At 52.4% G+C, this 25,019-nt stretch overlaps 7 protein-coding genes across 7 annotated transcripts; 2 read left to right on the top strand and 5 right to left on the bottom strand.

Moving 5' to 3' along the window:
* Positions 1-856: 856 nt before the first annotated feature.
* On the bottom strand, positions 857-7,523 carry POX_a00499 (Conidial yellow pigment biosynthesis polyketide synthase; the record flags this gene model as incomplete). Its single annotated transcript, XM_050109440.1, has 5 exons — positions 857-2,521; positions 2,586-3,341; positions 3,401-6,829; positions 6,884-7,172; positions 7,237-7,523. The coding sequence occupies 5 exons, from the start codon at positions 7,521-7,523 to the stop codon at positions 857-859; spliced, it is 6,426 nt and encodes a 2,141-aa protein (XP_049973208.1).
* A 2,184-nt stretch (positions 7,524-9,707) lies between these two features.
* POX_a00498 (Laccase abr2) lies at positions 9,708-11,760 on the bottom strand (the record flags this gene model as incomplete). Its single annotated transcript, XM_050109439.1, has 5 exons — positions 9,708-10,803; positions 10,877-11,002; positions 11,065-11,235; positions 11,286-11,512; positions 11,566-11,760. The coding sequence occupies 5 exons, from the start codon at positions 11,758-11,760 to the stop codon at positions 9,708-9,710; spliced, it is 1,815 nt and encodes a 604-aa protein (XP_049973207.1).
* A 618-nt stretch (positions 11,761-12,378) lies between these two features.
* POX_a00497 (uncharacterized protein) lies at positions 12,379-13,058 on the bottom strand (the record flags this gene model as incomplete). Its single annotated transcript, XM_050109438.1, has 3 exons — positions 12,379-12,561; positions 12,613-12,682; positions 12,832-13,058. 3 exons carry the CDS (start codon positions 13,056-13,058, stop codon positions 12,379-12,381), a joined length of 480 nt encoding a protein of 159 aa, XP_049973206.1.
* Positions 13,059-14,429: 1,371 nt separating this feature from the next.
* POX_a00496 (uncharacterized protein) lies at positions 14,430-18,413 on the top strand (the record flags this gene model as incomplete). Its single annotated transcript, XM_050109437.1, has 1 exon — positions 14,430-18,413. The coding sequence occupies one exon, from the start codon at positions 14,430-14,432 to the stop codon at positions 18,411-18,413; it is 3,984 nt and encodes a 1,327-aa protein (XP_049973205.1).
* Positions 18,414-19,030: 617 nt separating this feature from the next.
* Positions 19,031-20,466, bottom strand: POX_a00495 (uncharacterized protein; the record flags this gene model as incomplete). The annotated part of the gene is made up of 2 exons (XM_050109436.1): positions 19,031-19,921; positions 19,981-20,466. 2 exons carry the CDS (start codon positions 20,464-20,466, stop codon positions 19,031-19,033), a joined length of 1,377 nt encoding a protein of 458 aa, XP_049973204.1.
* A 532-nt stretch (positions 20,467-20,998) lies between these two features.
* POX_a00494 (Short-chain dehydrogenase chyC) lies at positions 20,999-21,778 on the bottom strand (the record flags this gene model as incomplete). Its single annotated transcript, XM_050109435.1, has 1 exon — positions 20,999-21,778. One exon carries the CDS (start codon positions 21,776-21,778, stop codon positions 20,999-21,001), a length of 780 nt encoding a protein of 259 aa, XP_049973203.1.
* Positions 21,779-23,285: 1,507 nt separating this feature from the next.
* On the top strand, positions 23,286-24,563 carry POX_a00493 (uncharacterized protein; the record flags this gene model as incomplete). The annotated part of the gene is made up of 1 exon (XM_050109434.1): positions 23,286-24,563. One exon carries the CDS (start codon positions 23,286-23,288, stop codon positions 24,561-24,563), a length of 1,278 nt encoding a protein of 425 aa, XP_049973202.1.
* Between the last annotated feature and the right edge of the window lie 456 nt (positions 24,564-25,019).

The following is a 25,019-nucleotide window of genomic DNA, read 5'->3' as shown; positions in this document are numbered from 1 at the left end:
CACCATTCCACCATTCCACTCCACCTCGTCTTTATCTATTGCTCCTCCGTGTAGGTTGAACATCCGAGTCCTGGAAATTCATAGAAAGCAACCTACGATGGCTCGGCTAAGGGAGTTATGTAGTACCAGGGTTTTCCCCCCTTGGAGCTGACTACTAAGAGTCCTTGCTAGCGACCGGGACAGGAGTCCATGGCTACTATCCGGTCAAGTAAACCCATCCATTGTAGGATCTTTCTTGTATCAATATGTCTGGCATTTCCAGCTGCTGGGCCTCAAGTCTCATCTAAGAATGCGTAAATGCGTACATAAATATGGGAGTTTCTCATTCTACGGTGGTAGCCTCGAGCCTAAATGCTTGTTTCATCGGGCCTCTAATACTGGGTAAAGTACCAAATCAGACTGATGGAGTTTGTTGCCTGGAATCAGTCTCAACTCCATATACCTCTAGTTCTGGGTTTGCACCGACGTACAGTGCACTTGAGATTTTGCCCAGGAAGGTGCCTTGTACAATCCAGATGCTGACTAGTCCTAAAGTCGAGGGTACAAAAGCAAGGAGGCCTTCAATGCTATAATTTCCGAGGAGTCCACGTGCTTGAATAAGAACATGGATGATGTATTTGACTGAACTGCGGCATGTATGTATTATATAAGGTTGAAATAAACAAAAAGAAAGAAAGAAATATCTAGATAAATCGCAGCCTTGGTGAAAACAAATTGAGCAAGGACAAAGAATTCGCGGGAAAGGCACCTCCAACTCCTTTGTGGGTACAAAAAGCCAAACGCGAAAGGAAATCCACGAACAGCAAACAGACAGTGAAGGGCTTGAGAGAAAAATCAGGATCAGTATACATGTTAATCAACAGGAGCTCATGGCACTAGCAATGAACGCTGCCAATTCCTTGGCCTTCGCACCCTGGGTCATTGTGAAGTGGTTGGCTTCTTCCATGACTGTGATGCCTCCAACATTCTTGGGTCCAACAAGGGTGTCCCAGCCATTGGGCCCAAGGTCGGTTCGGTTGTTCAATAGCCACTGCATCTCGCGAGGGTCAGGGCTTCCATCCTCTGCGGGCTCTGGGCGAGGATCACTGGGCTTGTTGCACACTCCATCCTTCGCCCACACCATGAAGGTCTTGGGAATCTTCTCTGCCTGCTTCTCGTCATTGAAGGGGAAGGGAGAAGCTTTGTAGGCGTCCAGTGAGTCGATAAAGGCAAGGAAGTGGGGAAGCAACCACTTGGGAGGAGGGGCTTTGCCTTCGCCAAAGAGGCCGATGGAGTCGAAGAATCTGTAAAGGCGACGGGGTAGCTTCTCAAGACCGATTGGGAATGGAGAGTCGAGAAGAAGCAGGCGCTCAACACGCTCGCCTTCCTCGAAGATGAGGTGTCGAGCAGCATCATAGGCACAGATACCACCAGCGGACCATCCACCGAAATTGTAAGGTCCGGTTGGCTGTCGGCGTCTGATTTCTGCAACATAGGGGAATGTGAGCTCTTGAAGGGGGAAGTTGAGCTTCTCGGGCGTGCGCATGTAAGGACAATTCAAGCCATAAACACAGACGTCCGGGGAGATACCCGGGATCGTGGCATAGGAAGTTGCAGAGCCAGATCCATCAGGGAAAAGGAACAACTTCTGGGTCGCAGTCTTTGGGTTACCCTGGAGTAGAATTGATGTGGCAGGGGGATGTTGGATCAGAGTTCGAGAAGGTGCTGCAGCAATCATATCAATCTGCTCTGGCAGCTTGAGCATTTGGGGTGTGGGGGACTTTGGCTTCAGGTCCAAGGCAATCTCAACCTCATCAAGAGTTTGATTCTCGATGAAGAATTCCCCAGAGAGCTCCATGTCGAGAGTCTCGCGAATTTTGCCCAGGACTGTGAGTGACATCAATGAATCCAGACCCATCTCCCCGAGATTGGCATCGCCTCGGAGCTCCTCGGGCTCTACCCCAATCTCTTCAGCAAGAATGGCGCGGATTTCCTTCATGGTATCGTTCTGTTCAAGAGTCACAGTCTTTTCGTTCGAAGGGGTTGGCAGACCGCTTGAGTTTGGGGTCGAGATATCAGTGGAAGAATCCGAAGAGGAGATGCCAGCATCACTGATCGATCCATCACTGCTGCTGTCAGCCGGGCCTATCCGAGCCAGCATTTGCTTGAAATCTTTTATAGTTGGTTGGTCAACGAAGACACTTGAATCCAGGTCCAGGCCAATTTCTTCACGATAACGGCCTGTGACTGTGAGCGAGAGTAACGAGTCGACTCCGTAGTCTGCAAAGTTTAAGTCATCCGTCATCTCAGAGGTGGACAGTCCAACCTCCTCGGCGAGAATGTTGAGAGCTTTCGAGATTATGCTTGATCCAGCCGACTTGGGCGAAGACTTCTGAAGATTCTTTGCCTCAGGGGCGCGAGACTTCTTCACATCAATTGGAGCAGGGCGAGCCTTCGCAGCGGCAGCAGAGACAGGCTTAGCAGCAGAGCCACCTGCTGGAGGCAAAGCAGTATCCAGGATCTTTCGAGACAAAGCTTGGAACTATTTGAATCCAGATTAGCAAGAAAGTATGCTCGAAATGGGGAGTGTTTGCATGTTTGCATACCTGTACACCGCCGTATACGGCGACAATGTCATCACCGTCGAAGACGTAGACATCACCGGCGAAGATCGCATTTTGCCAAGGCTGCATGCGAACATAAGTGCGGTATGTGACATTGGGATCAAACTTTTTCAAGCACCGCATGGATTCCCATCCGTGATTGACGTAAACCGTGTTCTTGGAATCTGTGGCGTCGCTTGCGTTCATGATGAAACCAGAAAGATGACCAAAGCTGTCGATCCAGAACGGGTTGCGGTGGAAGTTTCCAGGGGAGGCTTGGAGCTTGACCAAGGCAGTGGCCTCGTGTTGCTCGCTATCAAGAATGACTTCCTGAATGGATTTGTAGTTCTCATCATACTCAACCAAAGTGCTGAAGAGCTTGTAAACCATTCCACGCTTCATCCGGTGGGCTTGTCCACTTTCTGTGCTCTGCTTGAGGTGTTCAATGCTTCTCTTGATGAGATAGGCACTGCGTTTCCATTCAGTTGCAGCTGCAGCGGTGTCGAAGAATTTGATGGTGCAGCTGGCGTGGTCGAGAATTTTCTTACCCTCAGGGGTGACGGACCAAATCTGCATCTTGGCACTCTCTTCTGCCCAGGTCGCGGTAGCAGAGACCCGGAAAAGTTGCTTCCCACCTTTCGCAATCAATGGCTTAGGAACAACCACATCACAAACGTCAAAGCCACGGTCCTTCCACTCAGGCTTGTATTTATCAACCAAGAACTCTGCCAATGTCTGCGCGATGTCCGCGTAGAGGGACTGGAAATCATGTTAGTATGGGCGAGATGCAACTATTGAGACTTCACAATGAAACTTACCGACGGGCAGAGGGCAGCCCCGTTGACCTTGTGTCCCTGAATCACACGGTTTAATTCAGGATCAGCAATGTCGTTCTCAATCAAGACGCTAGCGGAATTAGCGTCAGAGGTAGTCTCGAGGACTCTCTGAGCCGCAGTGGAAATGAAGGTTGTCATTGGTGCGACCTCGGCCTTTGATTCAACGGGTGCGCCCTTGGTGAGACAGAAATTGTTTCTGTACGGGATCCAGTAATTCTTGAGATCCCACTTGTACGAAGGCAAGTCAAGGACCTCATGCGTAGTGCTGAAGTCTTGGTGATACTCCTTCCACTGCAACTCAATGCCCGACGTGTAGAGCGCCGATAGGCTGTTTGAAAAGACCTTCCAAGTGTCCTCCTGCCGACGAAGGGAGGGAATGGTGGCTGCCTGGGGCCCGAAAGTTGATTTCACCATACCAGAGCACACAGGGTGAGATCCAATCTCAACCCAAAGGGACTTGTCGTTCATGAGGCTCGCATGGCGTGTTGCTTCAAGAGCGCCGAGGAAATTGACTGTCTCCCGGCAGTGGCGAGTCAGGTAGCTCGCCTCGAGCATGTGAGCATTTGATTCGTCAATCACATTACCCAACAAGGCTGACACATAGGGAATGGTGGGCTTGCGGAAAATCACGCCCTGGGCAATCTCTGCGAGGCTCTCAAGTATGGGCTCCACCTGGGCGGAATGGAAGGCGAAAGGAACTTTCAGCTTGGTAGCTTTGAAGCCTTCATTCGTGAGTTTCTCTGCGAGTTGCTCGATCTTGCCAACCGCGCCACTAATGACAGTTTCGCTAGGTGCATTTATGCAAGCGATCTCAGCAGCTCCATCATCAAGGAACTGCTTGACTTGGGCGACAGACGACTTGACAGCCAGCATGGCATGAGTTCCCACTTTGCATTGTTCCGTAAGCAACTGAGCACGGCGACCAGCAAGGAAAATTGTGTCACTATTAGTGAGAATCCCGGCGGCGTTGAGTGCAGCATATTCGCCTAAGCTGTGGCCGAGGACAAAGGATGGTGTCACGCCAAGAGAAATCCAAAGCTTGGTGAGAGCCATCTGCAAGCATGTAGTGCCTAGTTGCGTAACGACAGGATTAAGCTCTTCAACTGGAACACTCCCATCAATGAGAGGCATGATAGATGGGAAGCCGTGGCTTAGAGCAATACGATCCAGGTGCTCAACATTGTCGCGGAACTGCTTGTTGTGGTGGAAGAGGTCTTTGCCCATTCCAGCGTACTGCGCACCTTGTCCAGTGAAAATAAATCCAATGCCTGGGGCCACTGAGGGGACAGGCGAAAGCGTCTCGCGGTTTGCGCTTGAGTTCAACGAGTCTCGAATCTCCTCCAGTGATGCTCCCGTGGCAGTGACACGGAAGTTGTGATGAATACGTCGCGCAGTGGTAGTGTAAGCCAAGTCGCCGAGAAGACTGGACTCGTTCAAGTTGAACATGCCTTTCTTCTTGTCAATGTACTGCACAAGCGCGCTGATGTTGTTTTTCAAAGCTGATTGGGAGCGCGCAGAGACTGCGATAGTGTGGAAGGTTCGAGGGTCAGTTCCGGTCCTTTGATGCAGGGGGCCGTCTTCCATGAGAAGAGCGGTGTTTCCGCCAGCTGCCGAAAAGTTGTTGACGAAGGTCTTGCGCTTGCCACCTTCGGGTCGATTCCATGGAGTTGGCTTGAGGGCAATGTGGACGTTGCGCTGTGCGAGATCGGTTGGGAAGTTGTGGTTGATTTTCGTCTTGATACCACAGTGGGGAGGAATGGTGTTCTTGCGCATCATCATCAACACCTTCAACAAGGCACAGACCCCGGAAGCAGACTCTCCGTGACCAATGTTGGACTTGGCAGAACCAAGGTGAAGTGATTGACTGGGTCCACGGCGATAGTCAGGGGCAAAGACATCGAGGACCGAGGTCATTTCCACAGCATCACCGGCCTGCGTCCCCGTGCCGTGCATTTCAATATAGCTGACCTCTTTCGGGTCATAGTCATTTTCGTTGAGAAGCTTATCGAAAATGAATGCCTGGGCGCCAGCATGAGGTCTAGTAATGGACACAGCCTCCGCCGAGTGATTCGTGTATGCACCAGCAATGACACCATAGATAGGATCATTGTCAGCTTGGGCATCCTCCAATCTCTTCAATACAACAGACCCAATGCCATCGGCCCGGCAGTAGCCGTCAGCGCCATCGTCGAAGGTAGTGCAATTTCCTGTGCGGGAAAGGAAGTGACCGCGGTCAAGACCGGCGTGGTTGTCGGGATTGGTAAGAATGTTCACACCACCGGCAACGGCAGAGTCGCATTCATTCCGCCAGAGCGAGTTGCAGGCGACATGAATTGCAGCAAGACTGGAGGAGCAAGCGGTGTCGACACTTACGCTGGGGCCACTGAACTTGAAGTAATAGTTGATCCGGCCGGGAGTGAAAGCTCGGTTTCCGCCGGGAATGAAGTAGGTGTCGATATCCTGCCCACTGTTGATCTCACGGTAGTCATCACTTGTCATTCCATAGAAGACGCCGACTCTATTCTTCTGGGTAGAGGGAGTGCTGTCGGGAATGAAACCTGCCATCTCAAAAGCTTCGTAGGCAGTGAGAAGGGCAAGACGCTGAGCGGGATCGGCTTGAAGAGCCTCTCGAGGTGACATATTGAAGAACCGAGGGTCAAACAGACCAGGTTCTCGGATCCAGCAACCATATTGGACTTTGCTGGTATTCCTTTTGTTGCCCTCCATGTCGACGTGAGCCTCCACATCCCAACGGTCAGGGGGTACTTCACGATGGACGTCGAGTCCCTTATACAACAAATCCCAGAATGCTTCCGTATCCTGGGCCTCAGGGAAGCGACCGGACAAACCGATGATGGCAATCTTTGACTGGTCGGAACGGCCACTGCTGTTCACTCTCTCGGTGTCCTTCTTCACATCGCCGATATTGCCCACAACTTCAAGGTTGACAATGCCAGCCTTCTTCAGTGAGTTGTACAGACTTTGCGTCGCAGTGCTGGAGACCGGGCACAAAACACATTCGGAAGTCACTTGTTTGAGTATCTTTGCACAGGAGTCGATAACTTTGTCCCAGCAGAGTTGGCGCATGATGATTTGTCTCAGGGACTGTTTCAGAGCATCTGTCAATGTGTCTGCGACAAGGTGATCCCCAGTCTCGCAGGATAATAGAGGAATCTGGGGCGTATATTTCGAAAACTTGTCCGCCGGCCATGACTCCATGATTCGCTCAACGTCTCTAGCATCATAGAGATGCGGCGCGTGGTACGGACCGTGGATTGGGGCTCTTGATGGCTTAGACTCCTTGGGCAAAGACGTCTCAATAAACTTGGCGAGCACACTCGGTGCTGCGCTGATAGTTAGGCTGTTTGGACTCACAGCGCTGATCCAAGGCTTAGAAGCAGTTGGCAAACTCTGCAGGAAAAATCAGTGTCTGCTGAGATACATTTTTGCCAGGACATAACTTACGTTGGCCGAGCTGAACTCGTTGATAAGCTGGTCGGCATCTTCTTGGCGAATTCCTGAAGTAAGAACAGACCAGCTTTGGGAGGCATTGTTCTCCTCCACCAATTCACGGACTTTGATGACGCACGACCCCAGTCTCAGAGCCAAGACAGCTGTTTCAACAGCAACTGGAATTAATTCTCCCACCGTTTTGGAGGAACTCACAGCGGCCGAGGCCAGCTGACCTGTGCAAATGCCAAGAATGATACTGTTGGACTTGGAGGGATATTCGTGGCCCAGGTCGCCATGGTAGCTACACAATTCATGAGTATCTGGGAGACAGTGCGGATAGCATGGAATAGTACAGCCGAACTTACTGGATGAAGCAGCCCAATTGGTAAATCGTAGTCAGGGCCCCCTCCAAAGCTGGGTTGGGACCAAATTCACGATAACGCGCCAACAAATCGACGAGGCTGGTAAAACGCGGGAAGACTTGTCGCTGAGAGGGTGCCAAGGCGCTGATCTCTTTGCGTATCGCATGGTGGCACTTTTGAAAGAAAGAAATGACAAGAGTGTCATTCTTGGCTTGGAGGAGACGGCGAAGGCCCGAGTCGAAGTCGGCAGTCTGATCTCCGAAGAGATACACACGACTGGGGCTCTCCATCTTCAGGTCAGTAGTGACTACTAGCCAAAGAAGGAAGTCCGTTGTTGATAACAAAGTTGAGAGATGATTGTCCAGAAAGAGGTGTCTCTGTGGGACATGTTCTTTATACAAGCAACGACCGACGGGAGACCTTCCTTGGGGTGGGGCCGTCTCATACCTAAGGACATCATCGATTCATGGAAAATCTTGGCAACAAGAGGGAAGGCCTTCGATCGCTCGAGATATCCCTGTTTTGCATGGCCATTCGAGGTACGGTATGGGTGGTATGACTTGACCGATCATTCCATGGGTTTGCAACCGATTGCATGACTGCCTGGATAGACCGGTGCTCAGAGGATAATTCAAGGTCGTGAAAGACTAACCAATGATACGGTTACCGTGGTCGTCGATCAGGCAAACCTGCAAGGTCATTTTCCGCGCCCGTGGGGATAAGACACCGCCAGGCAAGGATTCACCTATAATGAAATAATCCCTAGATTCGGGGCTAGACCCTGCTCAGGGCTCACAGAGGAGCGCAGCCGCAGGGCAGGTCCTCGGAGCTGCTGCACTGCAGGACAGCTGTTTGCGGACTAGTGACGATGCAGTCCGTGGGATTTTGGTGCAGGCAGGTAACATCTCGAGGATCTCTGGCTCCGCATGGGGAATTGCTCAAAATAGTTGCACTGACAGGACGGTTGTCGATCACCGCATTCGGCAGGGTTACACGCGCGAGGACCACGAGTCGAGTCATGTGACCTGCTTGCCCTAGACTCCCCCTTTGGACCTGCCTCGTACCTGCCACCCTCTCATAGGGGCGCAGGAGGAAGTTATTCCTGTCCTTGAACAGGCACACCCTTTTTCCACCCTCTGGACCCTGGATCTCTCTCGCGATATTCGACAGAATTTACTTGAGATGCTGATTCTAAACCCGAACTCCACCAGAGCTCCGTCAGGATTGACAAGAGAGGGACAATTTGGAAAAACCACCGGCAGAAAATCAAAACCCCTAATCACAATAATAATAGTAGTAATAATTATAATCATAATAATAACAATAAAAATAAAATAAAAAAGAAGTAAAAAAACCCCCTTTCCAAATACGAGTGCGAGGGAGTTCTGGTTATCTGAGTCACATGCCGCCAGATTGTTTTGACGCACCGCCGGTGTTCGTGGGATGTAACGGCACACGCGATGAAGTCAAGGTGAGCAATAGAAACAATGGATCAGTTCTAGACGCTGTACTTGAGCTGATGGATCCTGTCATGATGTGAAAAAAAGCGTGCTTCTACGTCATGACTCCATCTGTGGACGAGAGCTTAGTTCGACAGAAGCACAAAGCGACCATGCGCTTGGACCGAGCACCATGAACACGGCGTGCTGCCTTGTCGATCATCTTCTAGAAATACTGCAGGAAGGCTGGGAGAGCGGTCGGGGCTCTGAAGCCTGGAGAGCGAGGATCCGCTCTCGTGGTTGTACATACCAGAGCTGCATTGAGCTGGCTCTGCAAGTGGACCCCAGCCACATTGGAAGACAGACTTGTTTGACTGCATGTCTGACTCTCAAAATCTGTAACAAAGATCACGATGCTTCTCAGCAGACTCCCCTCCCCTCCCCATGCACCTAATTTCTGCGGATCAAATCAACTGGATCACGAGATAAGCTTTGGCCGAGTGGATCGGACGTCGATGGTGGAAGGTCGGATCGTGATGATCGGCGGCTGCGGACCGCAAGCCACCAGATTTCGAAAAGCATGCAGGAAACTCTAATGAGGGACTCGCGACGATCGGTGAAAGGGGGGATCGATGCAATGTCGCAACCCGGTGAACAATCAGAAACTTTGTCAACACGGATTGGCGAGCATAACGAGAGGGCGAATGAACGTGCAAAATGAATGAAATTGATAATTAACTAGATTTACTGTACATGAACAACATGAAACTCAACGAAAAGGGGGAACCAGGACGTAGCGGCGTCAGAGAAGCCGCGGCGACCAAACAACGAGACCTCCCATCTCAAAGATCTCGCGCGACAGAGACAAGATGGGCTGTAAAACTATCTATCACGAGTCAATGACACGCCGGAGCATCATCTACTCAACCGATAGGCGAGGAAATACATGATGAAACACACACACACACGCATGTGACAGACACGGCAACCCCGAGGGAGCCATCCGACTCGACAATAGCCAACTCCATTCACAGATCAGTTTCTATGGGCATGGGGGCTTTGGTCCACACCTGCGGGGACTTGAGGCCACTCATCAATGCCGTCCAGCAAAGCGATGGCCATGCCGTTGCTCAAGTGGGTCTCAATGTGACAGTGGAGAATGAATGGGCCAGGGTTGACCACCTGATATCGTAACATCATCCAGATAGGACCTCCTTGGGGGCTGATGGTGACAAAAGTATCACGTCGTTGCGGGTTCTCGAGATGGAACAGCTCCGGGTGCTCCTTCATGGCTTCCTCAGTGCTGGACCATTGGAAGATACCTGGTCCAACACCCAGGATGTAAGCCTTGTTGGAGTGCTTGTGCATCACATGTGGGGCTTGGGTACTGGAAGTGTGCGGCATCTCTCCCAGCTGCAGCAGGAGATCAACCCAGGTCCCATTTTTCGTTTGAATGGTGACTTGGTCCGCGAGGTTCTTCTGGGCGTCGAGATCATACAGGATGGGGTCATCCCCGTTGGCCATCACGTCATACAATGCACCACCGGCGGCTGTCCATGTGTAGGAGGACCCAACCCGACCCAGAGTAAGATTCACCATCTGGTCGGCAGTCTGCGGGATGGTCACGGCCGGGTAAGGATGAATGAACTTGGGTTCCAACTTAGTCACCGACGCCGTTGTGTTCCGCCCGCCATAATCCACAAACGGCTTTGACGGCTCCGAGGTGGATCCAGAGGAGCCCTTGTAGCGGAGAGTGGCGAAGCCTGAGATAACTTGATCATCCTGCGTGTCGGGGACGCGAATGGTGTAGTCTTTCACCGGTTGGTCTAGCTTCAGCATTACACCGTAGCGCTCCCCGTGGAAAAGAGGAACACTGTCCGCAGTAAGTGGCTCCATGTAGCCGCCGTCGACCTCGTAGATCCACATACGGTGTTCATCAATAGAGAACATGAATGCTTTCAAAGAGGCAGCGCTGATGAACTTGAGGGCAACCCATTTGTCTTGAGGATCAACTTCGATAATCTCATGCTCCCCGTCGGTTGGAACACAGCCTGAATGAAGTCCCTCCGGAAGACGATCCGGGTACGTCGGTGGAAAATCACCTTGAGTCTGATAGTTAAAGGGCAGGCATCTGAATCGCACACGTCAAGGTCAGAACTCTGAATGGACGAAGCTGGGACCACGTTTGTCATCTCGTCACTTACCCTTTGTCCGTCAAGGAGTCATCGGCGACAAGTGATTGCAGATACGGCAGTTCCACAGACGAGATTTTGTCGGCGCCAGGGCAGTAAACAGCACCCCGACCGTTCACGAGAATACTGTCCATACATCTGTTTTCAAATTAGCAAATTTCGAGGCTATTTCCAGCGGGTTGAATCAAGGTCGGCCTTACGCAATATTGAGTCGGCTATCAACCTGTGCCTGTTGATATTCCGATGCTGTCAATTTGTCCCAGTCTGAGAGGATGATCAAGTGCGGATTCTTCTCCGCCTTGCGCATCGCCTCGATATCTTCCGCATTGTCGGAGATAAGGTGGAACGGATCGGGGGTATCAGGGGAAGGACTGAGTCGGTTAGAAGAAATCACACAATGTTTTCAAGAACATGGTCTTACTTGATCCAAATCGGCCCGTAGAGGCCATCCATCATCTCTGATTTGATGTGGGCATGGTACCAGTAGGTTCCATACTGAGTAGCTGTCCAGCGATATGTCCAGCTACGGCCGGGCTGAATGGGCTTCTGCGTCAAACCAGGCACCCCATCTGACCATGGAGTGCCCAGCTGCTCGATCCCGTGAAAATGAATGGACGTTTGGAAAGGCATATGATTATGCACAATGAACTGTGACGATATCAGAATCTCAAACTTCCCGGCAATTTCGACAGAGTACAAACCTCCACATCATCGCCTTGATCTAGGCGCAGCTCAGGGCCCGGGAACTGATCATTCATGAAAATCATCTCCCGAACGTTCCCGTTCGGAGATCCTTTCTGCCATGTCAAGTCCAGCTCAAACTGAACATGCTTTGCCCATGCTTGTGAGAAGAAACTCGAAGCCACAAGAGGCAGGAGAGTGCGCAATGAAGCCATGGCTATGTTGCGGGCTTTTTTCGGCTTAAAAGCTCTCTTTTGAATTAGCGGGTCCACGAGGGCGGAATTTGACGGGATTTTCCCAGAGAAAAATCAACGCAACGCCGCTTCACATTGAGATTCAAAGTTGTGAGGACATGTCTCGATCTACAGGAGGGCCTGGCTTCTAATATCTTTTTTTGATGAGTACCTGGGCACAGGCAATGAAGACTCCTGCGGGATTGTCCAAGGCCCGAAACATCTTGGCATGTTCTGTCAAGGTGGATACTAGTCGTTCACTTCGATGGCTGTACCTGATTCTCAAGGCCCCTGGGGACGCTCATAGGACTTCCGTCTGGAGGAATGTTATGGGAGGTTGGGAGAGGATCGCCCCTCCAACATCGCGGCAGGGGCAAATGTCCGTTTTCGACCATGAACCAGGCTTGTCGGCTCAACAGCTCTTACTTGACTGGATGAACGCTTTCTCCATGCTCGGGCAATCGGCATCATTTTGCCCCTGCCTAAGTATTAGACGCAAGGGATAGCCACCCAGTCTGCATTGCATCCTTGAGCGAAGAACGGTGCGATTCAGTGAAGTCGGCCGTGTTCGCGGCAAGAGGAATGTAATGCCTCAGGATGTCAGATGCAAGATGCAATCGTTACTCCTGCAGCGAAGAGTTGGAAATCAGTGTGGATTTCGATGATGCAAGGATCGACCCTGCGCTCAGTAACTTGCAGCTCTGCCTCACAGGCAATTCTATGCTTTCCACGCTTGTACCCCGACCAGTTGACAAGACTAGCAATGGACAAGGTGCGTCCACGCTATTGTGGATTTGTCATGATCCATGTACCTGCTACATGCAGGTCCTTTACCAATTCAAGCTTCGGGCCCGACCAGGATGTGCGCTGGTGCGAGCCGCCGGTCTGATTCTCTGTGAATATACTAGGGATTTGTGGAATTCGCTTCGTTCAAGGAATGGATTCTCCCAGATGTATACCCGACCCAATTCACTAATTGACCAGCTTCATGCCCAAGCTTTTAGGTTGCAACATGGATGGGCTCTGGCTGTGCTCTCCATGCGCCTTCCATACCAATGACTCGAGTCAAGGCCATCCGTGTATTCAATGGGTTCGAAATCGTATTCAAGAGCGTCCGCTACTCCCGTAGTGTCACTGGGGATCTCGCCGCTTGTTGACCGTCTGCGGACAGGGCTCGCCACATTATTAATGGCAGCTTCAGCAGAGCGGGTATCGAACCCGAATTGTTGTACGCCACGTAAGGGGCGATCGAACAACGTCTGTCCCACGGGAGGATCCATTATCCCCTAGTTGAAGGAAGAAAGCTCCCACTCTCCGTACTGAAGATGCGAGGACTCGACCCAATCGTCAGCTATAGCAGGCCCAGCTCGCAGGTCTCTTCTCTTTTCAATGAGTCACCTAACAAAGACGTGGACTCGCTGACCACTTTCTTTCACGATATTGCTGAGCCCTCCAGAGGGGCATCTGCTGTGATATGGAGGCTTAATTGATATGGAATCGGACACCGAGCGTGCGATTGTGGAAATAGTCATATAGACTCAATGTTGCCGGTCGCGACGACCATCGGTCCACTAGGGCTTGGGAGTACTGTTCACGCTCTCTGAACGATTCTGTCCCGAAGCTGGCAGAGAGCAAAAGAGCAAAGTGGAGAAGCGGGCGGGAAAGGGAGAGAAACGAGAGTCTTCAGAATGGATGGAAAACGGAAAGGCAGCAAGGTACAAGCATTAGGCTCATTTGTAGTTCACATGGTGCTCGCTACGTTAAAGGTAAATAGCTACCGCAGGCAACTTCATCTAATTCTTGCCCTTTGAGACGTGAGAGTGGAGGAGAGGTTGAGAAAAGTTTGGTGAGCCTACAGTGCACTCTAATCTGCCCATTGTTGGGGGGTTCAAGTCTTACGGTTTGGTTCGAGTTAGAACTTTGGTTGCGTCGCCTAGCAATCCATGGGTCAATCACGTCTCAGCAGACGCTAAGCGTAACGGGCTCGACTGGCGACGAACTATGAGCCCAAGCAGAGGATACTACATCAACCGCCAGCTAGATTGATAGAGGCTACAACTCTATTTCCAGAGGAGGCCACGCAAATCGGCGGGAATTGAGTTCGTAAGTAAGAGCAACTGGTTAGTGTTTGAAATCGTGAGCTAAACTTGGAAACGAGGTTGCTGCGCGGTGCCCCGGAAACGAGATAGCTGACGTAAGATGATTAAGCTTATCGATAAGGGACGTCCCCACTACTAGTCCGGATTTGGGCACCACGTAAACAACTCACTCGACTCGGGCCTCACCGTCTGAACCACTGACCCTGTTCGGCTTCTCCTTCCTTCAACCTCATACTTCTGCTGTCTTTTGGCCTTTGCGACGCTCTGATCCAGTGGCAAAGGCGGTAGATCTATTTTGCACCAACGCACGCGATGTACGAGGACTAAGCATTGCTTATCATTCCGACTGCGCACACCCTGTCACCGCACTCAACTCCCTCCAAACACCTTGCAGCCACAACACTGCCGACTTCCACGCCCTCGTTCGCGCCACCGGCCTTTGGACTGGCGGAAGATATCTTGCATTTCGATCTTGTGGTAAAATCTCAAGATATCCTCCGAAGGCTCCAATCCTGAATTTGTCATTGATTAGACGACGGTGGAGACCTCGTCATGGCTCCGAATGCGCCCCAGCTCCCCACACGATTCCCGTGCTGGTGCCGAGCAATCTACTCATGGGGAGGAGAGACTACACGCGATCTTGGTTTCGTGGAAGGAGACTTGATCGAATGCTTGAATGCTGGCGACGGACAATGGTGGATGGGACGTTTGCGCCGGGATAGGCGAGCTGTCGGCCTGTTCCCTTCCAACTTCGTGGAGCTCATGAGCGAGGACTTTGTCCCAATCAGCCGAGATACCAGCCAGATGGTTTTATCAGGCTCATCTCCGATCAACAATCCTACGTCGGCCCCCAAAAAGAACAAAACAGTCTTTCGCAAACCTTTTCAGGCTCACAAGGAAGGGTTGGCACCCTCATCCCAGATGGCGCGGGCTGGAACGACAACCCCTGCCAAAAGCTCGATTCCCCAGACACCTCCTCGAGCTGGCAAAGCTCCGCGCCAATCTAAACCTCTGCGCACACACGCGTCGGCGGTCAGAAATCAGGCATCCCAATCACGCCCCTCCTCAGTGTCATCTCGACCCTCGTCCCGTGGGGGTTCAATGTCTCCGCGAACATCGACTGAACCCGAACCTTCGCCTTCCGCTCTCATTCCTCGAGGTAGCAGAGCTTCGACCAGGCCCATATCTCGAGATTCGTCCCCCATGCCTCGAGAGACTGCGACAGCGCAACAATCGCATGTCAGTCCAGTCATGGCTCCCATTCAACATCAACAATCTCCCATGGCACATCAACAGTACCGCGATCTGTCACCTATGGATCGTGAGGTTTCTCCTCTGCAACTTCAGGAGCGTGAAGACTCACCTCCACCGCCGCCTCCGCCGCCACACCGGGTCGTTCTAGCTCGCCCACCCTCTAATTCACCTCAGCACGCACACCAACATCATCATAATCATTCTCATTCTCATCATCATTACCACAACCGACAATCTTACTCGCCGCAACCGCCACAGCCTCCCTCACATCAGCGACACCACTCAGAGCATTCTCCTCAGCCATCGACTCGTGGATCCAGAACGTCTCGTTCCCCGACTCCTTTGAGTATGAACGACCGTTATGTGATATTTACGCGAACACCGTCACCAGGTGCGCTTTCGGCACACTCTGCTCATTCTGCCATGTCTGCGCAATCGGACATGAACGGCCGTACGCCTTCACCACTACGAGACGCAATGGAGGATGTCATGACTTCGTTGGAAGACATGGGTCTCTCCCGGGAGCAGCCATCTCCGTCTCCTGAGTGTGGATCTTCGACATCACCGGTGGCTCCGTCATTTAACAACCCGTGGTCTGGAGAGGATTTCAACGACGTGTCTCATCAAACACAGCCTATCACCCGTGGGAGACCTCTGACATCACTGGGCTTCGATGGGAATAAGGACCATTCTCGTGGGATGTTCACACAGCGACACAGTGTCTATGCGCACGAGAACTATATGGACGGGCCACCCCAACTTAACAACTACGTGCAGCGGATGGAGAATCGCCTGCGACAGCTCGAAGATCAGAACAGGCCACCTGATGGTCAAAACGGAGATTTGGACGGGGATCAACCGCCACCACCTCCTCCAAAGCACGCCACTTATCATCCTCGAAATAACTCTATCGCAGGACAGTATGCCCAAGCGCGATCAGCTCACGATCAGAGAAGCGATTTACTGAACCGTTCTTACACCAATAAATCGAGTACGACCAGTTCCAGTGGAGTGCAAAGCATTGGCACCAGCATGACAACCAGTACCGACAAAACACAACAAAGCTTAATGAGTGGCTTTTCTGCTGGAGGCTTTAGTGCCACTAGTGCCGGCAGCTACGCGAGAAGAAACGGGACTCATCAGCGACCAAGCACAGCCATGGACTCCGTCAGGTCTCGAGGTTTCAGTGATGCCGGGCACCCCGACAGACCAGAGACGCCTTTGACGGGAATTTCTTATCATTCTAGTCACAACACGTCCCGCCAAGGAGCGTCTTCTGCCATACCCTGGAGCTCGACAGATAACGATGTGGGAGATTCCGGTGGGGTTTTTGGAGGCCTTTCAACGCCGAAGACAAAAAAGCAAGGATTTTTCAAAAAAATCTTCGAGTCCGCCAAGACCGGGGCGGCCAGTGCGAGGAGCAGTATCTCTGTGGGTCACGGTGGTGGCTCTCTGTCCCCAGCCAAGGGCAATCGACTTGCAGATGTGGTCTCGCCGCTGCTGATTTCGCAAAACTCGCGGGACTTGGGACGTGAGATGGGCGCCAGTACCAGCTCGATTGACTGGGTGCAAGTCCGTCGAGACGTGAACCGAGCATCCTCCCCGAGTCGAAATGAGAGGATCGAACGTGCGGAGCGATGCCAAATGATGGACCACCCGGTTATCTATGCCATCGAGGAGCTGTATGATACCGCTGAAGGGGATGAGAGTATTGATGGACTTCCCATTAGCGAGCCCACCAACTTCAACGCCGGGAACTTAACTCTGGTAGACAAGAGCGCGCGGTTTATTAATAGCATTCCGCCGCTTACCAACCCGGTCAATCTTGCCCAGGGTTACATTTGTCGACCATACAAGAGCGACGTCCAGCGACTGCGAGCCATCTTTACGTGGGTCAGCGAGAAGATCGCATGGGAGGAGCCTCTTGATGGGCTCGAGGTGGATATGAAACGAGTCCTGCATGCAAAACGCGGCAGTCCTCAGGAGATCGCATACCTCGTACATGAGATGTGCGCAGCGGTCGGCTTGCATGCTGAGACGATTCGTGGCTTCCTCAAAACTCCCGGCGACCCTCTCGATCTGGAGAGTCTCTCTCGACCCAATCACTGGTGGAATGCCGTCTTGGTGGACGGCGAGTGGCGCATCATGGATTGTGCCCTGGCGAACCCTACCAACCCTCGGCGGAGCCAATTCGTGACCAACAACATGTCGGTCGCCGAAACATGGTATTTCCTCGCGCGGCCACTGGACATTTGCTTTTCACACATTCCACTTTACCCAGAGGAACAGCATATCTGCCCTCCTGTCTCGCCGGACGTTTTGCTGGCTCTGCCTGGCGTCTGTCCACAGTTCTTCAAGCTCAGCATGCAATTCCCCGACTACGACACGAGCCTGATGCGTATTGAGAATCTCGAATGTGTTCAAATTCGCTTGCTGGTCCCACCGGATGTCGAGTGCGCCGCTGAGGTGGAGGCACCCGCATTCGCCCGCGATGTCGATGGAGACTTCTTTGAGAGTGGGGATATTGTTCGCAAGCGTGCGTTGGTCCAGCCTGACTGGGTTCAGGGGCAGAAACGAATCACCATCAAAGCCGTTCTTCCGGGAGATGAAGGGCAGGCTGTGCTGAAGGTGTACGCCGGCAAAAAGGGCCTTATGCATTCCAGTCGTGACATTCCCCATCCGATGGCCCTTGCTCTACCCTTGGTCCACAAGGGCGAGAATCCTCCCTATGACTTTGTCCTACGGCATCCGACGCCTCATGCTCAACGCCACGATCTGTACATCATGCAACCCCAGTGCTCTCGACTGGCAATCAACAACACCTTTGTTTTCGCCGTGCGGCAACATCCCTCGTCCCCTCAATCTTCGGCCAAAGATGACCTGCAGGGCAACGGTCGTGCGTCGCCGTCCGTATTTATGCGTCCTTCTAGCGCCCTGAGTATGGTTTCCAGCATTGCAGGCGCATCAACCATCTCCAGCAACTCCAACGAATTTTCTGCGTCCACCTCGGCCATTTCCTCAACCCGATCCGCGTCAGGTCGAGAGAAGCCGGCCAAGCTGGCAATTCAAGCGCCCTCGGGCAAAATTCTGCGGTTGACTCGGAAAGCTGACCATATGGTCAGCGCATCTGACACAAACGGGTGTTCAGTCACCGATGCTCCTGCCGAGGGCAGCGTTTGGGAGACCGTCATCAAGATCGGTGAGCGTGGCACTTGGCGCGGCTTAGTTCTCGCTGACCGTGTTGCCCGATGGTGTGTCTTTTGCGAATGGGATTGTGTTTGAAGTGAGATGTTTACGAGATGGTGATGATATCCCGAAATCTGTATTTGTTATTTGCTACAACACATCCCCCAGTTTTTTTTTTTCTCTTTCGTTGTTGAAGGTTGTTCATGGTCTGTGTGCTGTTGAAATGCGTGTCCCGATCGGCCTCATTTTCGACCCCTTTCCTTACTCTCCTTTTTGTTTCTTTGTTTTTTTCCTCTTCCTCTTCTCATCATCAGCGACGCGCCGTGGCCAGGAGATATCGCATTGGCTCTCAGCTCTCACATTTGGTCATTTGGTCATTATACTGGCAGCATACTTTGCATTTGCATTCGGCCGGTTTTTCAGCATTGCATATATATTCTTTTGTTCCCATTTTTGTATCGGCATCTTTGTTTTGACCAGGATTGTCATTCACATCTATCGCCAGAAGATACTTGCGACGATTCTTTGGGTGTTCCTGGTGTTAGAATTGTGTGCGAGTTCCTCTTTCTTTTCTCCACCCGAGATTCTAGATGGTAATCTTGAAGTGAAGGAACAGTCTTGAAGGTCCCATATTATTAGTGATCCACCTGCCTTGCAATAAGGAGAGACTTTTTTCGCAACTCTCATGGAATCCTGTGTTTCTCTGGGTAATTTCATAGCCGTGCCACTGCCTCACGTAGCATGGGCGCCACTTGTTTTCTGCTAGCAGTGGCATTGGTCTGCAGCCACAGCTGCCTCCACCCATTGGAGGTGCCATTGAGCACCTCTCGAATCTCATCGTCGGCCAGATCGACCGCTTCCCCGTCAAGTGAAGTCCAGTCCACCAGACCGAGAGAGGTCGATTCCTCGACGAATTTCTTCGCACCATCCACAGAGAGACCCTTCTCCTGCGATGCACTCATGAGCAGTTCTCGGGTATGTTCACCCTTGGATGAAGTGAAAGATGTCATGACAACGACCAGGTCCAATTCTTTATCGTCAAGCTGCGCGAATTGACGAACCACGTCCAAGAATTGCTGGGCACCGCCCGCCTTCTGGATAATCCATCGCAGGGGCTTGACAGAGGAGCAAAAGCCCAGCTTCACTGTCGTCTTGGAAGATTGGGTTGTCTCTGACCACTCTTTGTAATCGCGGTCCAGAATCTCCGCAGGGGTCAACAGGTTCAGACTTTCTTGCTTGGCTTTTTGAATCTGTTCGTAGAAAGACACCAGGTCCCATTCAGCCCTAGTGCGATCACCGCCACCCTCACCACCCATCCGGGACCGTGACACCATGTCCCGCAGGAAATCTACCGATTGAACATCCACATCCTGGACTTTACCTGCTGCGGTCAAATTGGACGTGTCGATCAAAATAGGGGCCAGCGTAAGCTTGGCGATCTGCGCCCATTCCGCCACCGAGACTCCGTCCTGATCGCCTCTGCTTCCGCTCCACAGCCCGCGATTCCGCACCTCGCTCGTGATCAAAGATGAGCAAGATCCCGGCCCGGGCTGAATGACGCAGGGGTACTCGGTCTGATCGATCTCGGCGCTGGGAACAAAGTGCTCATCGACGTGATGATACACCCCACGGTGCGGAAGGTGACTTCTTCCAGCCCACCTACCGAGCCGTATCCCGGCTTCCCTTGCGCTTGTTCCGGTACGGCATTCCAGTCCACCAGGACGGCATCAGCTAGCAATGGAGTCTTGCGGTCGGGCTGTTCTCTGAGAACCTGCGCAAAGTCTGCGACCGTGACGAGATGCTCGCTCAGCAGTTTTCCTGCGGACTCGGATGAGTTCTCAAAAGACTCCTTGGAGGAGAGAGATGGACAACTGGTCGAGAGCCATAGCGCGGTGACGAATTCGGGTCGCAGGCGGTAGAGTTCAGGGCCGGATGGTACCTGGGCGAGGTTGAGAAGGGGAATGTGTGGTCGGGGAGAGGCTGAGGGGAGGCGATTGTGGGCACAGTAGGAGTAGACGATGGCGGAAATGATCGAGTCCAAGTCCGCTGAAGGATTCCCCAGAACGTAGACGGGTGATTCGGACAGGACTCCGGCCAGAAATTGGAGGTGAGCCTGACGAGCGTGTCGGAGGAACTGGAGGAGAGTCATGGGGGGAAGAACGGCCGAGGTTCCTCGACCTAGCTTCCAGGTCCAATATGAACTTGCGACTGTCAAAAGTTCCTCTATACTGAGGATACAAAAGCTATGTGGTATTTTTACCCTGGAAACCGAACCAAGTGAGAGGTGGTGGGCTAAAAGACTTCACTGATGTGTGGAGATGTCTTTTGTCACCGTCCAGCCGACGCGATAAGATTGTTGACGTTGCTCGAGTGGGGAAAGTCACTGCGGGAGGGGGTGATCTCTTTGTGGCCGAGGCTGATGAAAAGGTGTGGGTGAACCTGGTACATTTAGGTAAAGGTGTTCGGCATGAATGGACCAGATGTCATGGATTATAGTGCAAAAGGGACTGAACTCCATCGAATCTACATCCACAGGGTACAAAGTTCTGCGGGGAAGGAAATAAAAGAGATAGGGTTGATTCGAATTCCCTCGGAGCTTTCTTGCTGCTACGTATGTACAAAGCAAAAATATATATATCGATATTCCCGAAGTTCCGGACAGAAAAGCTTCACCATCACGGTTAAGCTTCCAATTTCAGCGACGTAATCTCCTCGCACGCCTTGACCATCTGCTCCTGCAAATTCTCATCGTCACCAGCCGGAAGAGATGCTGCCAGCTTGCGCTTGGGCTCATAGTAGACTCCCGTCAAGCTCTGGTCGTAATCCCCTTCGGCCAACATCACATAGGTATCGATGCCGTCCTGCATGTTATCGGTGGCATCTTCACCTCCCATCTTCGTCTGAATCCAGCCGGGGTGCACCGCGGTGACAGAGGTATCCTGGAACCGCCGCGCTGCGGCCTTGGCCAGCAGAAGGACATGGAACTTGGAGTCGCAGTAGGCTTGGAACACCTGGAAGCCCTGTTCGCCCCGCTCCAGCCAGAAGGGATCTTTCAAGTCGGTGCGTGCCTGTTGGTGGAGAGTAGAACTGATGAGGACCAGACGCTTGGGTCGGTTCAGCAGGCAGATAAGGGAATAGAGGGCGATCACGTTGACGAACGCCAGAGCCGGCATGCCGGTGTCGGGCGTCTTGCGATAGTCACCGTGGAACATGCCGGCATTGAGGATGACCGCATCAAAGGTCCCGATCGCGTTGGCCTCGTCGGCCAGCTTCTGGGTCTCTGCCATCGTGGTCAGGTCAGCGATCAACACACCCGCGGCGCCGGGGCATTTCGCTTGGGCTTCCTTGGCCCGCTCTTGGTTGCGCGCATGAAGATAGACGGTGTGGTTCTTTTGGATCAATTGACGGGCCGCCTCCAAGCCGAGGCCATCCGAAGAACCGGTGATGAGGACGCGAACCATTGTTCTTTATTGTTGTGGCCTCGTGTTTGTGATGGAAATATTACTGTGGTGAGGGAAGACCACTGCAAGGAGTTGATCTCGATAGATGTCGAGTGCGAGTCGGGATTTGAGGTTGTCTGGTAAAAGATCAGATCACTGGGAGATCTTCTCCCGTGCCGGAGCTTCATATTTATCCTGTACTGATAACCCGATGACCCACTGATGGATAAACAACGCCGAACGCGAACATCAGAAAGTGACTTAGTCAAAGGCCGAGCCTCGATTAGAAATCGTCCGTCGGGGGATCCTCTCGCCCGTCGTGATGACATGATGCCGACGCCCGAGAGCGAGCGGGTCCTTTTCCAGAGGGTCCAGCGCCACTCAACGTCTTCATCTTAGCGATGGAAAGATGAATGTATCTGGACACATAGACGAAGCGACGATGAAAATTTGGACTCTGACTCTCCAAGATCTCCGTCAGAGAAGATTATTCAACTTGGTGCCGCAGCCTCATGCATTCATGCATGTCTTGGCCACAATGCCGAGTCTCTCCGCCGAATCAGAGCTAGTCTGTTTTAGGACGCATCGCATGTCCAGCCCGATAAGGCAACAATTCAATTTTCCTTTTCTTTTTTTCCCCTTTTGATCTTTTGCGGTCTTTTATGGACATTCGCTGCGAGGCTCACTGCGTGCAACGACGCGATCCCTCGCTCAAAAACCAACTATTCATGATGGTGAATCCCAGATAGTATAGCGTTCGAAGAGAGTATCATCATAGCTTCCCCAGATTTGACAAACACTCCGGGGCTTTCCCCCCGGAGTGTAAAACTATATCTTGTCCACCATGTTGGCGGCTTCCAGCCATATCCACCAACTCCCAACTCAAGTATTCAATATGGGCAACGGAGCATGTATCACATTGCCTGGTTGCTCGCTTCGGCCTGATATGGCCAATTTTGGATTACATCTCTGTTCTGCGCGCCCATAAATTTGATCAAAGCTCGGACACAAAATCAAGCCATTCCCAGTGGGGTAGGAGAGCTCGCGGCGCGAGGAGTCGCCAATGGCGCCTGAGCCAAGTGATCAAAACTCCTCGAAGGTTCAGGATGGAAATTGGGAGGCCGTCAGGCGAGCGGAGGGGCTGCGCATCTGTCGTCTAGGATGCGTCTAACGTCGAATGTGGGCAAGTCTGCTGTTGCGCACGTCAGAGCGATCGGTCCACAAGAGTGCAGTCTCGTGGCCAAATGGGCAGCTCCATTGTCACGCTACGTCACCTGCCCACACCACCAGAGGCCGAGGAGACGGCGTATCACCACAATTGCTGCCAACAACACTGCGACCACCACCGAATAGGCCTCTCTCGGGTTGATTACTGGCACAGCTGTCAGGTTGAATACGAGTGCCAGCATCGACGAAACCACAACCACCAGGGTTACAACCACGCCCACGGCTTGATCGTCGCAGCCTCCCGCATTCTCACCAGCTGGAAGACCCTGTGAACCGGCAGGACCTCCCCTGTACGAAAAACATGAGAAACCGGGTGCAAGTACCGCTTCCTCCGCCCTTTAGTCAGATCCCTCGCCATCCGATTCTCTATTCTGACCCGTCTCCAATCCACTCGCTACCGGCTTTGTCCCATCAATGCACAGGATCAAGGGCATCTACACCGGCACACGCACACTCCCAGCCAGGCCTTCGGATTTCCATCTTCGCCAAGAGAGAAGATCAAGGCGCCTCCTTGGCCTGCGCGGGAAACAAATATCGGAAACTAGAGTACATCGTCCCCGACATCCTGTCCTCCTCGCCAGCCTACTATTATCATGAATCCCATCCAACTCACCAGCCTCTGCCGGGTCCGGCCACCATCCTGGTCACCGAGGGCGCTCTCCAGAGCAACCACACCGTCCAGGTCGCTGCACTTGCCCGAAAGCTAGGTCTCAAGGCCCTTGTCCTTCTCAACCGAGACACAGGCGGCGGCTACAAAACAACCCCGTCGCCCGAGACGTTTCTCCAAGTCGGCAACCCCCAGATCAACCGACTTCTTGGCGCAGAGATTCGCATGTACGATGCCCATGACCCAGAAGCCACCGATGCACAGCCGGTTCTGGATGAACTTCGCCTCAGCGGCCATCGCCCTTATTGGATCCCCGGTGGCGCCAGCCGTCACCCGCTCGGCGGCTTGGGCTACGCGCGAGCCGCATTTGAGATTGTCACTCAAGAAAATGAGATCCAGCTCGGCGGCTCCGGCCGGTTCGACTATGTCTTCGTCTCCTGCGGCAGTGGCAGTACCGTTGCCGGCCTGGTTGCAGGATTCAAACTGCTGGAGAAGATGCAATTGTGCGTAGGCAACGACTTGACAGTCCACGCGGGGTTTCCGGCGCCAAGACAGATTATTGGCATCCTCAACTCACCAACGAGACCACGAGAGTGGCACGAGGAGCGGGTGCTCAGATTTGCCAGGAAGGCTGGGAAGTTGATCGGTCTCTCTGATGTGAACAAGGAGATCACAATGGAAGACGTTCACCTGGACGATCAATTCGTTGGCAAAGGATACGGAGTCATTGATGACGAGACGCGAAAGGCGATGTCAACATTGGCGGAGATCGAGGCGGTGATTCTCGACCCGGTATACACAGCCAAGGTCGCTGCTGGGATGATTCATTGGGCACGGACCGAGGCAATGGACAGATACGCACAGCAGCATGGTCTACAGGAGGTCAATGTATTGTTTATTCATACCGGGGGCCAAGCCGTGTTGCCAGCATACTTTGACCAGAATCTGATGAGATCAACGGAATCCGGATGATAGCGAGCCTGATTGAATTGTGAACATGCACACGATAAGGGTACGGAGCATTTAGGCGGTACCTGATACTTAGGTTGGAGGTACCGGCGTCTAGGTTTTACTGTTTAGTAACGAGCCTATGCTTCTACAACGAAGTGCTCAAGGTTCGCATGTTCATAACCCTTGGGCAAGACAGAAGCCTCCTCTTTGTAAAATTGATCATTGTACACACATATATTGATGGCTGCATCCAACTAATAATACAAAGGGTTGTCCATAAGCAACAGTAAGGTGACCCAGCAAGAGAGGGCGGTCTCGAGAAGCCCGAGTGAATTGGGTGGGTCTGCACAACATCGAGGACTGCAGAGCCAAACAGTGGAGGTGACTTGGGGAGGGAAAGAAACCAAAGCACACAAAATGAAGAGAATATTGGGATTACATGAAGTCAAAGGATTTTCGCGCCCACACGACCAGCAA

Source organism: Penicillium oxalicum, chromosome I (genome assembly GCF_001723175.1).
Source record: "Penicillium oxalicum strain HP7-1 chromosome I, whole genome shotgun sequence".
Taxonomy (NCBI): domain Eukaryota; kingdom Fungi; phylum Ascomycota; class Eurotiomycetes; order Eurotiales; family Aspergillaceae; genus Penicillium; species Penicillium oxalicum.
The sequence above is the reverse complement of the archived record's forward strand: the minus strand, read 5'-3'. Positions and strand labels throughout refer to the sequence as shown.